This window comes from Topomyia yanbarensis, chromosome 3, assembly GCF_030247195.1.
Source record: "Topomyia yanbarensis strain Yona2022 chromosome 3, ASM3024719v1, whole genome shotgun sequence".
Classification (NCBI taxonomy): Eukaryota; Metazoa; Arthropoda; class Insecta; order Diptera; family Culicidae; genus Topomyia; species Topomyia yanbarensis.
The window spans coordinates 417,283,010-417,298,886 of NC_080672.1; the positions used below are offsets into that span (position 1 = coordinate 417,283,010).

The 15,877-nt window shown below is 39.8% G+C and overlaps 1 protein-coding gene across 1 annotated transcript in view; it reads right to left on the minus strand.

The window, feature by feature from the left end:
* Window positions 1-15,877, minus strand: part of LOC131694303 (E3 ubiquitin-protein ligase AMFR-like) — a 139,989-nt gene that overhangs the window by 97,927 nt on the left and 26,185 nt on the right. Inside the window, exon 2 of the mRNA XM_058982927.1 lies at window positions 11,334-11,960. Coding sequence (XP_058838910.1) covers window positions 11,334-11,801 — 468 coding nt within the window. The 5' untranslated portion in view covers window positions 11,802-11,960. The remainder of the gene's footprint in view (window positions 1-11,333; window positions 11,961-15,877) is intronic.

Genomic DNA, 15,877 nt, shown 5'->3' on the forward strand with positions numbered 1-15,877 from the left:
GTCCGCTTTGTCAACGTCTTCTCCTTGAATTGTTTCGTACTCAGATCCTGGTAAGATTGTGTAGTTCAACTTATCATACAATTCGTCTTCCAAATTTTGACAGTCATTCATTCACTTCAGTTGGCTTGTTTCTCAATTTCTTTGTAGACTCGTGTCAAACACGCGTCTTCTATCCAGGTTGAAGCATTCCAGCGGAGGCTGATCAAATCCTACAGAAAGTGCAAAAAAGTACGACACTTGAAGAGTGTACTTACTTTCGGTAATTTCGTGTTACGAAATAAATGAATGTCTACTTTCTCCCATTCCACCGAAAGTGGAATTTTTTTGCGCGACCGAAGCCATATGTAATAATCATGCAATCTGCCTGTATCTACACCACGGAGAGCTCTTTTTTCTCAGTCGGTCACTAAATGACGTGACTGCGACGACTTTTCCTTCGCAAGTGCCTGCGTTTCTCTTGCATTCTTTATGTAAGCAACAACCATTTCTTTTGTCAACATTTAGGACTCCATTCCTCACGGTAATCTGTGCGTTAAAAGAAAATCTTTCCACATCAGTCAAATTGCTAACGCGAACTTTGCGATTACCAGCGATTCCCCGTATCGCATATCAAAGGTGAACGCGTCAGATGGATTCAGTTCCCAACAGCCGGTTTCGAAGCCAACCAACCAAACCTGTTCAATTTCAAGTGAGCGGTAGAGCAATCACTATACGAATCCCCCCGAACAGTACAATGGAAGTATGTACATTCTAAACCACTTAAATCATCCTTCCTATAGGTGTGATCATAAACTCGTTCTTAACTGGCCAAGTAGAGTAGTCATGCCATTGACCAATTCACCCAATTTGAGCGCACCTCGAGCAACACCAAAAAAAAAAGTTGCAAATCATTGTTAAACAATACAGCGAATTTGATCGTGCTTAAATTTGAGAGGTAAATAAAAACCAAAACCACGAATCGCCGCGGCCGGTGTGGGTCGTATCGTATCACATTGTAGGCGGAAAGAATTACTTTGCGAAGCCAGGAAGGTGCGTTCACACTTGATACGATTGTCATGTAGTTCTGGGCAATCTGAGAACTTCTGTCGTAAAATCTGAATGTGCTTCTCGTTTCAACGGACATGGGTTATAAAAGCATTCACAGGAAAGGTCTGAGCAGCCCCGAACAGGATTGTCAATTTTATTCGATACAAAATTAAAAACAGAGTATGGGACTACCATTCCGATCCGAACATAGGCACGAGGGGGTGCTAATTGAACTGCTTCGGTGGATGACCGTAAATTGACATTGATCGTTATTTCAACGACAATTGCTATAAAACGAGGGAAACCTGTTTGGTATCATCGGATGTGAACTGGACTATGGCTAGATACGACTCGAACTTAAGTGCTCACTGCCTCTTGAACCATGTTATATATTGTGGTAACTGTGTTAAAGTCTTCATCAACTCTAGCAAACTATATTCTTTTCGTTATTGCTCAGAATCGGTACGCTATCAATCCGAAGTATCTCAGAATCTTGGTTTGGTATAAAACGATTTTAAAAGAAAATGCTGTTTTTTCTTGTAAATTAGTTATGGATTTTACATTCCACTTGGTCTCATCAGAATTCGACACTAACTTAGTGCCAGCCAGAGCTTCGAAACCGAAGACACAATTTGCATTCTTAAGCAAACCTCTAATCAAACGTGATGTCCTACAAGATAAAAAGTTCTGTTAGGTTGATGAAGGAGAAACAAAAATTATATCTAAATCCGGCGATAGCTTCGACCTGGTAATAATTTATTGTCGGATTCTGATAAGATGAAGACGAATCGTAAATTATATAACTAATTTAAGTTATAGGTTTTGTGCGCGAAATTGATTATCCTCAATTTTTTCCCTTATGGAGAAACCTCGGTTCTCGCCTAAATGTTTCTCTTTAGCGCGATCATCCACATACAACTATGCCCAAGATTTTGCAAACACAAAAACGCCAAAAATGATTTAGTGAACGATAACGCTATAGACGCTCATTCCCGCGCGATATTACAGACCCTGCGCCCGCACATCTGAGCCGTACCCTCAATATCACAATCAGAATCACGCTGCAATTGGCCTAAAGCAGTGTCTTAGTGGCTGATATTTCCGTCTCGTCTGCAATTGTAGTAAGTTATTCTGACGGGGAGCCCTTCCGAGATCCTACCTCTACAGCTCCAGTAAAAAAATGGGTTTTTCAATTTTCATTCCTCCCGGACGAAAATTTCAACTCTCGGCTTGATACTATCTGCTGCACAAGTTGTCGATCAACATCACCGGCTGCTTTTCTCCAGTAGCTGGACATTGATATAGCGTCCTTAGTCAGTTTACATTCTTCTTCAGATTAGTTGTTGATGATACCCCAATACATTTCGCTTGGAAGGCTATCTGGGTAGTTTAGGGGGTTCAAACTTTTTTCAATGACGTCTACGATATCAACGCAATTCCACTGTTGCGCATTCTCACTCTATTGGCGATTTGCCATCTCAACCAAAGCTTGACGGCACTCCGGTGAGACTTAATGAACGACGATGATTTTCTGCAATTCATTGACGTATATCTGTCCGATCAAACTGTTGGTTGTGATGAAAATCGGAGTCTTCCTGCCACCGCTACAGATTGCCTGCCAGATCGTCAGCTTACCGGCAAACTTGTCCGCGAGGAAACATTTTTATATTTTGGAAGCATCTCCGCGACCTCTGCGATAATAGCCCGATAGTTGAAAAAAATCAAAATTTCGGGCTGTTCTGCGTACAATACCGATATTCATTTCTTTATATTAAAGCTCTGCCAATTTAGAATCGGTAGGCTATCAATTTGAAGTATCTCAAAATCGTTGTGGTATGGAATAAAATGTTAAACTTTCGGCTTTCCAGTAACCTTAGTCATTTTCCGCTCGTCTTCAGTTTAACTTTGATGATACCCTAATACATATATATTTCGATTGGGCAAAATTTTGGGCTGTTTTGAGGGATACCACCAAAAAAGGGTTCATTCTATTTTCATTGACGTCTACGTCATCACTGCGATCCCACTCTTACACGTTCTTACTGTAGCGGCAATTCGTCAAATATGACCAAAACCTAGTGAACGACAATACACGGCTTTTCAAGCATTCATTGACCTTTATTTGTCTGTTTATATTATTGGCGGTAATAGAAAGAAAACTCCCTTCTTGCCACAGTTGCAGATTTCCTGCCAGATCATTTTGCTTTCCGGTCCGATTCTGTGGCATAATACACCGATCAATTGACTTACGTTTTGCATTACGGTATCGAAGAATTCACTCCAAAACCAACTAACTCTTATCGACATCAGCTTAACTGATGGTGCAATCGGCTAAGACATTTGAAAACGGAGAAAAGATTTTCAAAATAGTGAACTAATCATCCATAATCGCGCGTCTCACTTTCCAAGGAAAGTTTCTCGACTGGTTGAACTCGTATCTGGTTTGTCGCGTCCTGTCAGTGAAATAGATTTTATTATCTTATAAACACCGTTAACTCTGGCGTACCACAAGGAAGTCATCTTGGACCTCTCCTATTTCTGATTCACACAAATGACGGCAACCTATCTTTGATGTGGTTTAAACTTTCCTACGCCGATTACTTTAAATTGTATTTCAGTATTTCAAAACGTGTAGTGAAAATGAGGCCCAATGTCTGCTACGTACAGCTCGATACCTTCGCTAATTGATATCTATTAAAACAAATGGGGCTGCGCGCATCTGAATGCTCCACTATCATTGCGGAACCCAATGCTATACCATTATTGGCTGCTTGGACCCACTTTGAGACGAGAACCCTGCTTCAAAAATCTCGCTGTTATGCTAGACAGTGAATTGTCTTTCTATGATCACATTTCATGCATTGTTTCCAAGACACGCGAACAGCTTAGTTACATATTCCGAATGACTAAATCATCAAAAAACTTCCATTGCATAAAGGAATTTTATGTCGCCCTTGGCAGTTGTCGCCTTTTTACCACAAAGTAGTGTAGCGTATTGAGGCAGTGCAACGTAAAATTATTTCCTTCGTTCTACACTAGCTGCCGCGGAGAAATCTAGTGTACCTGTACCGTTGCAACTTGATTGGTTTTGAGCTTCTTAGTGTTCCAAGTAAAGTTTCAAAAGCAATATTCATAACCGACTTACATTTGGGCAATATGAACATAAACATTAAATGCAGAACTAAGGTTCCTAGTACCGACCCTTTTTGGTGAGAACCGGTTCCTCGGTATTGTATCTCTCAGTACCAGTAGTACCGGTAAAATACGGTTACTGGAATCGTTTCATAAACAAAAACTAAAAAGCACCATAGCGACAAAAAATGTTAAAAAAAATACACTTATTGGTATGCTTTTATGAGCTTCAGTCTACCTTCTAATTTTGCCCAGAACAGAAGCAAAAAATTACGCTGTTATAGCTATCAGTAAACCAAGCAATCAATTCTACTGCTTTATTGCTTATTCACTGCGCAAACAGTACAGTATCGTTCCTCTGACTGAGTAGTAAAATCAGAAAACTACATAAAGGAAACGTACCTCTACCATTGCGACTGACTTGAAACAATTTTCGTATTAGACCGAATGGTGGAACAGATCCTAAAGCTGATAACGGCGATGATCCTTATGGAAGTGGCTACATCGTAGGTATAATGTTGTACTGCCAACATGCACAGAAATTTAACCGAGGCTGGAGGTGTCATGTCATGTGTGAAGAATTTCATGCAACACAACATCGACTAGAACAACGTTTGAGCCAAGATTCCCGTGTATGTGGATGATGATGAAACGAAGGTACGTCGATTTGCACCGCGCACTAACTAGGAGTTTCATAAAGAAATCATACCGAAACAAGGAGATTCATTATTTGGAAAACCTTTCCCCATGTATTTCCAACAGTTCATGTGAGAATCCAGATGACGAAATATATTCCTTCTTACCTGGCTTTGGATGAAAATCACATATAATCAAATAACGCCGATCGCAAACTCAGGTCACATTCCTACATGCCCTATTCGGATCGAGATTAGATACTAAATCGGTGTTCGTTCTTTTATAGATTAATATTTAACAGCAAAATGTATATAGACCTGACTTAGACCTAAAACATATTCAAGAAAATAATCAAATGTTATTTTATTTCTGCTAGTTCGAAATATATGAATGAAAGATCGTTGTATTTATTTTCGAAAAAATAGTTTAAATATTCAGTTAAGTACAGCGGGAATTATATTCGTTAATCTTCTAATACCACCTTGCTGGCCGATGTTTGAAACAAACCCCAATAGGGGCTTAAAGGATAGGACAATTGTATTACTCATCAAAAGCTTTTCTCAACAGTACCGAAAATGCCGCTACTTATATTTTTGCAGTACCGGTATTTCGGTATCAAGAATGGGTCGGTGTGCCCGGGATTTTAGGTACCGATACTACCGGTGCAACAGCCCTAGTGCCTGCGGCAAAACTTTAGAAAATATTAAATCACACTCATTTGAATTTAACAATTAGCTCAAAAGAAAATATATTTTTTCGCCTCTTGCGGATTTTTGGACAGGAATATCCAACTCGGATATTTTTTTTTTGAGAGTTGTCCTACTGGCGCTGTAGAGATCGCTTTTCAGAATGGTTCCCTGTCAGAATCACTCTCTACAATTGCAGACGAGTCGAGAAATTCCACCCACTAAAACACTATCAATTGCAATGGGGCGTGATTTTGATTGTGATATTGATCAGAATATAATACATTCACTAAATGATCGGGGCAATTTTGGGTTTTCGGAAATCTTAGGTGTAGTGGATAATCCCGATTATATATTTGCCTTCGTGTACCATGACGAGGGGCTCGAGCGTTTGTATGAAAACGTGTTCGATCGCGTCCGAGATTCTAATATACGATTTTTATTCTTTTATTTTTAGGGCGATGCAAACTAGGGCATGTAACGAGGTTTGTGGCTGCCGAATGCACACGATCCGCGGTCGTGGAAATTGGAATTTTATAATCGCAGTTGAGGTCGTGTTTATGAAGTCGTATGTTCTAACAGTTTGACTCAAGCACTGGGGCGTTGTTAATGTTGGCGAGATTGCGGGATGTACATTGTGGCACCTATAAGAACGGTCATTCTGAATTTTCTTAACGGACTTACCGCAAGAGCTAGAGCTCCCAGAGTTCCCAAGGGAAGCGCGAGCCCAATTGGACACGATCGAAGAGCAAAGCAAAGCGAATCCCTCTGCCATCTCCAATTGAATCCTTCCCCTGAGAATAGCTCCTCCGGAACCCAGAAAATTTTCGTAGAACTTTCGGAAATGCGATCTCCAACCTTTCCTCGGTTTCACAACTACCAAAATTACACACTCGCCAAGGAAAAAAAAAATGCTGCACCTCCACACCCAAGTCCCATTCTGACCCAAAAGCTGTCCAAACCTCAAAAATTTGACCCCGAAACCACTCGAGCCACGGTCGCCTTGTGGCCAAGCCCAAACTTCGTACTGGACGACGCCGGTGGTTGAGTGGTAAGCGGGACTACCACTCACCCCAGTTTTTTGTTGTTGGAGACGAACCACTGCGACCAGTATTTAGATCTATTGTAGTAAGTCACCCCAGTTGGCCTGGGTTCAATCCCAGCCGAGGTCGTTGAGATTTTTCTGAGGTGAAAAAAAATGTGGTTGCGCCTTCCTTCGGAACGGAAGTAAAGCCTTTGGTTCCCGCTTCATGAGTTGATGGGTCGATATCTAGTCCAGATAGTGGAGCCACCTCTCTAGCGTCGGTGTTTGGCACCGTAGGCGACGGAAAATAACTAGAACATGAAGAAGAAGAGTTCCCACTATCGGCCGGACCAGCAAGACTGCGCACTAGGGTGTCCCAAAATAACATCATGTTAAAAAAATCATCGGGCTCACTACTTAAATGAAAGGTTAGGGTATTAGGATAACTCATACCCCATTAGCCGTAGCTATACACTTTCTTCAGCAAAATTACGCCCCTGAATTCGGCTCAACTATAAAAAGTGTTTTCTGTACTTTTAAAATTTTGTAGATACCCAGTTTTGAAGAAAAAATACTGAAAAACTCCAATTTTAATGACTCTGCCGCTCTTATAATTCAAAATTTGTACAAACTAACTAACCAAACTTCTCCGTTTGGATGTCCAGAAAAATAAAAAATGCTGAAAAAAATCTAAGACAGTTCAGGACCACTTCAACAGACATAAATTTGAAATTTTATCCAAAATCGGCCCATTTTTAAAAAAATCAAAATTCGCCACCAGTAGGAAGCATTTTAGCAAACTCACTCCGAAGAAGAAAGTAGTCCCAATACCCTAACCTTTCATTTAAGAAGTGAGCCCGATGACTTTTTTAACATGATGTCATTTTGAGACACTCTACTGCGCACCCAAGTGAACTAATAAAAAAAGCTTGTAGTGACAGCCTCGCCGTCAAATAGACAGCAAAGAACATGTACTAACAGCAACAAACACCAAATATCAAATTGAGGTACTCAATGGTGTGCAGCACATTCAAAACTAGCACTCAACTTCCATAGCTGCGATTCGCCAGCCCTTAGGCTACCGAAGATTAGGTTAGTCTATTGTGATCATCGGAAGTCCTGGTTTGGGACGCCCCAAGTTGAAAGAGTATTAATACTAATGTCATCGTTACTAAATCTCACTCTGATAAATTTATAAAAAAAAACTATGACTACAGCAAAAGTGCCAAAAAATTATATAAGCAAAATAAATAAAATGATAATAAAAAAATATTTTCAAGAATGGAAGTGGTACCTTAAGAAAAATCAAAATATCTATCCCAAAAGCAACGCAATACAACTTGGTGAACTTATCTGAAGGCGTCTTAGTAAACAAAATGTCGGCGAATGTCAGAATACACTTATGACCACATTTTGTCCATTTGAAGCCACTGTGCGTGGACGATGCATGATCGCGTGGGAACGAGCGTTGATATGTTTGCGCTTGAGCCGACTCTGGGGCGTTTTTATGATAGTGAGATTGCGTGTGTTATCGCGAAGACCTCGGACGTTTGTATGTTACCGTGTATCAGTGCGTGGGCGTTAGTATGTCGCGTGTGTTAACGTGTATGTAATTTCACGTGCATGAATTTGTTTCCAAAATCATGTTTGCATATACTCGCACGGGCCGTGAGTCTTATGTTTAATTTGGAGTGCACGGTTCACATACTAAAAAAGTGAATTCCTTCATATCACAAGAGTATCCAGCGGTGGTACCCTGAAATTTGTTGTTTTTTTTTGAAATTGGTTCAAATTGGGACCTAGGCTGCTGATCAAATTTCGATCAGTTGTATGCGATTTCGGTGTAGACATTGTTGAACATAGTCTGGATTGAATCGATGATTTCAACGGCCGTAAAATTTCCCAGCTAATTTATAAACAGAAATAGTACGTTTTAACGGCTACCCAATACGCATTTAAATCAGTCCTGCGAAATTTCAAAATCAGTTACCTATTTCGGCTTGTATTTACCGAATCCAACATTCAGATTCACCGCCATCCTCATTCATTAACTTTCCAACTGACTGAAATTTCATGCAGAATCTAATGCAACCAAAGTATTTATTTGTTATTATGTGGATCGTTTGAAGGCAGAAGTTGGCATCTTATGCATTTTCGAGCATAACTGAACTGCGTGATCTATATCTGGTGCACTTTGCATCCCTCTCAAAGCTAGCATAGAAATAAAATTCAGTTTGCTTCTGAAACGGAACGTGTCCGAACCTGAATGCGCTGCGTCGGGAGAACAAATGACGAGGGAAACGAAACAAAAATTTCATTCATCGCAGCGGGCATGAATTGAATTTTGTTTCCTTTCAAGTTCACGCAGGGATGTCAATTTTTTAAAGCTCTGATTTAAATAGTTTAAAATTATATTCTAAAGTCAGCCTTGTCAAAATAAACGACTGCACTGCCCTGACAATGCTTTTTACTGCTGTCGTACATTCAACATTCTAACATACTAAAAAGTAGTTTTTAAATAGATTTTTATATGCTGAGCATACAAAATATTAAAATATTTCAAAAAGCATCGTAAATGTAAATGATGTGCTACTTTACAGCACATCCACTAATGCTATTTTTTGTTTATTTTATACGAAACGGCTCAACGCGTTAGCTTGACTGAGTCATGGGTCTTTTATAAATTCACTGCAAGTATGTAAGATATAAAACTTATAATATTTCTGACTCTTTCTTGTTCTTGTATATTTTGCCTGCGTTGTGAGCGTTTTTATTTTGACGTACTGAGCGTAGTCGTCGTGATTATTGGTTGAGTAGGTGTTTGCGGTTTAGCAGGAGATGTTGATGGATGCCTTTTGTTCCAGTTTATTGCAGAATTAGCACGTATGTCTGGGTGGGTGAACAGCGTTATCTGATATTATGCATAATGCCATTGTGTTTGCCTGTGGTGGTTACGTAGAAAGGAGTATAACTCACCAGCCGCATTCTCACAACACGAACCTCGTGTGAAATACTTGGAGAAAAGTTTCTCCAAATATTATTCGTAACGGATGTTACATCTTCATATTTTGCATCTAATTGCATGTACACGATGACAGGTCGTGCAGTCGGACTTCGACTACGTCGTTGTTCTTTTGTACTTGATTCCAACGTTGTTATGTTCGACGAAATGCCTCCAATTTTTTCGTTAATTGAGAAGAGACGCAACAGCCAAGCTGCACACGCAGGAAACTTGTAATTGATTTATTTGGCACAGCCCAATGCGTAACCGTAGGTTTTTTATATAACAAAATTATAAAATATAAAAACAAACGGTCATTAGTCAAAGTCTGCCAGATCCTGCGCGAGCGAATGGACATTGTGCGTGGAGACCTTTTTCGGCTGGTGTGTTTAAGGGCGCATCTTTTGCAGTTGTCATTATTGCACGAATAGTAGCCACAAATTTGGTAATCGTTTGCAGTTCAGGTAAAGGGTATTAGAGACTGTGTGTTGGAATTTAGTGGGATTTCATCAGCGGTTTGAGAGCATGGTTGACCGAAATGTGCCGTCTGTTCCCACGGCACGTATTAATTTGTCTTTGATATGTGCAAACAGTTCTATGTGCAATGGTATTACCGCATTGTGATATGTACTGCAGGGCCAGTTAGGGCGGAAGAGGTGAGTAAACCGGCATCCTCGCTAAAAACACTATTTGAAATACCTGGAAAGTAGCGCCTCCGTTATGAATTCTATATCTTGGAAAAACGACATGATTTTTTCAATGGCCACTTTCCAAGTAAGGGAGCTAAATCAAACTGGATAAAAACGACTTCGATAAGGTTTTGTCTCAATTTCCAACTTCAGAAAATGACTTCGGTTTTTGTCGCCCCTTACGACAACAATGAAGCCATATTATTATGCGCGCGATAATATGACCACCGCAAATTGGTAATGAATATGCGATTCTTCCTGCGAGTTGTAATTTCTCAATACTCATACATGATTCAACAGTTATCAATCTACTCTGACAAGACCATGCGTATTCTCCACGCACATAAATTGGATTAGCTCTCTCGTTGGCGTTGGATCAAAAAAACCTAGTTACAAAACCAAGGGTGTTCATTTGCAAAGATAGTACTGTTTACGAGTCACTATATAAAATAGGTCATAAGGAGCGCGGACGAAGATAGTTGACCACCGCCTCAACGCAAAATATTCTACAATAGCGGAACTCCAGGAAATATTGTTCCCGGCATCACGATGTGGGTTCTTCACCCTTTCACTTATCTCCGATACAACTTAGTTTATTCCAGTTGAGAGCCACTAACTCATAGTTGCTCTATATTCGGATGTAATTTCTAAAAAAAATCTAAAAATTTACGAATGTCGCATGTTGGTAAAAAAATCCCCCAGATAAACCCACCTCATCCAATTCAACTCAAATCAGCACCTGGCGTCTACGGCTAAGCCACATGTCGTTTTTCTCCAGAAAAAGAGATATAATAAATTCTCCAGTAATTAGAAAACAACTGCCGCCACCACGCCTGACCTTGAACAGTTCGGTGTGGCTACTGCCGCTGATGCCGTAGCTCGTGTTTGATCAAATAATTGCCATCTGTCGATAGAGAATTGCAAATCAAGTTTCGGCGGGCTCGAATGCAAATTTATTTACGATGGTTCTAGCGTGAGATAAGGCTCATTAGAATAATCAAGTTAGCCGGTTGCGGTATTAGCTCATATCCAGACGAACAGGTTCTCAAATATCGGTTCACGTAAAATAAAGGTTATACAATATCCTCAATTTATCATTGTCCACCAGCGACTAAATAGAAACTCGTGCAGAAACTTACCCAAATGCAAATTGGTTCGCTCCCCATGAACGAGGCGACATCTTTCAGGTGCGCCCCGATCGTCCTGGAATCGTTGGCAACTGAACGCTCGAGCTGTTCCGCTTCATGTTCGATCATTTTCTGCAGATCGACATCGGTTGCGGCCAATATTTTTTCCTCCAAATCATTGAGCTCCTTCACCGTCAGCACGGAGTTCAGCTTATTCGGGGCGGCAATATTCGCTGCACCACCAGCTACCCCGGCGGCAGCATCACCGGCAGCTGCGGCCGCACCCGAAGCTGCCACCGTACCGGTCAGAAGGCTATTCACATTTCCACCGACCGAGGTGGCATTGCTCTGCTGTCTCCAGAACGGATCACTGGTTACATCTATCGAGTAATATAGCATGATCGAAACCAGCAGGATACTGACACTGGTATAGACTCGAATACTGGGTAGCGGTAGCGTACCGCTCAAAACGATCGGCATTTTTGCTGGTATTTGAATGGGACTCGTTTTATTTTAATTTCACTTTCACAAAGCACGGCAATTCTGCAACGCAACTAACACACTTCACTAATCTACACTGCTTTGACACATTTTCATTGTTTGAAGGAATTCCATCATATACTGGTCAACGCTGCTGTCCTGTAAAGAAGCAAAAGCAAATATTTTTGTTTGAGTTAATCTATTGGTCAAATGAATAACGGAAGAATAAATAGTCTCGGAATTTCGCACTCGCAGTTCACATCATAATATGTACGTATGTCAACAATAAGGGATCGATGCGAGGTAGTTCCAGAAGACTACAACGATAGAACGAACGAAATGGCCACCATCAGCTAACAAACAGGAAATGTAAACATACTGCCTGTTCGACCACTGGGCAGTACATATCCACCGGGAACATCCATTAGCAACTTTACATCGAGTGGACCGTTTCAATAAATAGATATATTTGACGATGAATCAAGCAAATGTTTGGACCAAGAGATTGCGATGCGTTGCTTTGCTCCAAAGTGTTTACAAGACTCTTACAATTGCTAGTAATATGAAACATTAATGTACTTCAAAAATTGATATACGGTGTTTTTAGGGAGGGAGTAGTGATAAGTGACCATCCATAAATGACGTAGCATTATATGAGGGAGGGGGAGTTTTGTATTTTGTGATGATGTGTGACGACAGTGGGGTAGGGGGTCATGTCATGCTACGTAGCTTTTTTAAAGGTGAATAACTAACATCTTTTTCAATTTTTTTAAAAATTTTGCGGGGTCAGAGAGGGGGGGGGAGTTACCGTCAAGCTACGTAATTACCAAGAGGGGTATTTAGAGGCTTGTGACGAAATTCTACGATGGGGCAGGGGGTGTTAAAAATCACTCAAAATTCTACGTCATTTATGGATCCCTAATAAAATTTTATAATATTTAATAATATGTACATAAACAATTTTTTTTGGTTTTTGCGTAAGTGGCAAACCTTATTTAAGACTTTTTATGGTGGTATACTAAGGGAAAACAGATCGGAATGGTGTGAGTTAAACGAAAGCAATTATGTGAAAAAATCCCTCAGAGGCAGGACTCGAGCCTGCAACCCTTGGGACTCCGGCCCAACGCAAAGGATGGTATTCCTGGGCTAGCATGATGTCCCAGGAAGAGCACATGATTATCGCATTGGCGATAGTGATCGTACCACTGCCTCATGAGGGATATCACACACAACTACGATATATTTTTTATCAGAGAGACTAGAACGTAGTACAGGAAATATTGAGTAATACAACATCAACTTTTTACTGGATAAAATATGATAAGCCATTGAGTATAATGGGAATTCAAAACAACAAATACAATTTCACACAGACGCTTGAATAGTCCTCAGAAATTCTAACGAAATTCTTTAAGTACCCTTAATACGACTTTAGGCTTTTGGTGTTATTTATGGAAAAATAATACTTTTCCCATGGTGTCTGGCGAAATTCATCTTATCATATAACCGTAATAGTCATTTAATAGATTTAACCCTGGCAGATACCCCTTTAAGACCTACCAGCCCTAACAGTTGATATGTTCTAGAGATATCATGAGTGTGAAATCGGGTTTCCTAGTTTAATTAAGATTATGAAAAATATTCTCCTTTCGTTTCAGTAATCGTCACACTAATTAAATTTCGCATTGTAGCCGTTCCTGATAATGAATTTGATAGGGGAGACTGGGGCTAGTTGGCAGTGTTTTCAATTTTTACCGCTTTGATGTAAATAGATCTTGCAAAATAGAACACGCGGCATGAAAGAGCAGACTGTTGGCAACATCTCTGATTTTTTTCAAAGTGTTTGATGCATTGTCTCCATTTTTAGAGAAAAAATATGTGACGCGGAAAACCCCGGCCCCGGGGTAAGTTGGCGGTATGTGAGGATACGCCAAAAACTAAGTAATCAAATGGAGATGCAATTACTTCAAGGGTCCTTTTGGAATGTGCAGAATGTCTTTTCGAGAAAACTGTATATTAACCGCCATTTGCTATTATATTTCAGTTTCCATAACCCGGCATTTTGACTTTGACGCTTACTCCCTGTTCAAAAGCAAATATTCGAAATTCTTCATGCGATTGGCTGGAATGAATGTCTCCTACATTGGCGAGATACACATGAAAACGATTTTCTTACTTTGGAGTGAATTCCAGAAATAAAATTTTTTGATGACTTTTATGCACTGTAAATAGTACCACCAACTTGCCCCGCGTGCAGCGCCGCCAACTTACCCCAACCGCATATTTTATTAAAAACTATATAAAAAATAACTTTTGATTGTGGATAGATGTAATATCTATACGGACACTGAAAGCTCTTTTCATGCGCTATCGAAAAATAAAATCCTTCGGGAAATAGATTGAAAATCACCCTAAAAAACGCAAAGTATTTAAAATTTAGAAAACTTACTTGGTATGCCCGAAAACACAATATCACCCACAACTTCCACCAAACAAATCGTTTTGGAACAAAAACACATTGGATAACGGGTTTCACATTACTTGAGGTACACAAAAAGAGACAGCGCTCTATGCCTAATAGAAACAGAGAAAAAGGGATTCCGCCAACTTACTTCAACCGCCAACTAGCCCCCGGCTCCCCTACTTTGAGTCAATATTGCTGAATGTTAGAATTCCTAGAGGGGAAACTGTTTCAAGTTCCACGAGAAAAATTTATGAATGCCCAAATTCAACCTAGACTGACCAGGAAAATTTGCTGAGTGAAACAATAATAAACACCAAAAAATTCGTTATCTTTTCAATTACGGTGCGCTTTTTTCTGTACCTGCCTCACACTTGAGATCAAGAGTCGATAACTAGCAGGGTTTACTTGTCCTTCATCCTAAGCGAATTGAAAGATGTATTCGTGAACTACCATGAAGACACCTGATCCAATGAAAATGGACTATGCCAGTCGAAGGCCATAGACTCACACCCCTACTCAACTCACACCATACATTTTTGGGAATATACAAATTTTAAAATATGCGTGTTAATGTCGTTAATTTTTTAATGTGATTTTTCAAAAATCACACGTAGGAAGAAAACTAGCAACATCACTCATCATCCTACTCATACAAACCAATGCGTTTTTCCCCGAAATATTAATCTCCTTAGGTATCAGAGCCTAGCTGATCATATTAAAGTTGATCATATTCATTAACGTGTGTGAACTTTTCAAAACCTCCACTCAAGCAACTCTGTGCACATATGAAGAACAGACCTCTACGTGCCGATTCTGTAACAAAGAGAGTCACTACGGAAAATCATGTAGAAACGAAACAACATCAACTGCAAGCAAATCCACCACACAGTCAAATCACAAACAACCGTTGGTACTGTTCAGGCACTAACGAGTGCTGGAACAACAGAACCTAAGCATAGCGTTTCCGACCATTGTGATGCACATACTACATCCAAATCAACAGTCAGTACCAGGCAGGCGATACAACTAATGGATCTCCAAAAGGAAAGAAAAATTTTAAGGCGGTGTTTTATTTACGCATTGTACGAACATAAACGAACAAACTAGCACATTGAGCCATGTGTAATAAACGAAATATAAAAAATAGCCGAAGGTTAAATTGTCCGAGTGGGACGTGTGGACGAATGGATCAATAAGTCATTTGGCTGATAGTGTCGTTTATCAAATAGACTGACATTTTATTTGAAAGCATTAATTCGACGAATGCCTATTTTTCGAAATTATTATATATAATCTGAAGCGTAACAAAGGGTCCAAAATTGAATTTTATTTACTGTTCTATTCTCAATATTGGTAATTAATAATCTAATCATTCTATGTAAATTCTCCTTCTTTCGAACATGAGCTATTCTTTCTATATATGAACAGTTATCCATCAATTTATTGATACAACACTGGTTTTGGTGGAGCCGGAAAGCCCAGAATGGGGAGAGGACAATTTTGTTTTCGGTAGAGGAATCATGCTGGATTCGGAATTTTCACAATTTTCTCTACTAAAGCTACTCATAGCTGTAGAAGTAATTGGAAATTTGGAATAAAATTTTTCATCAAT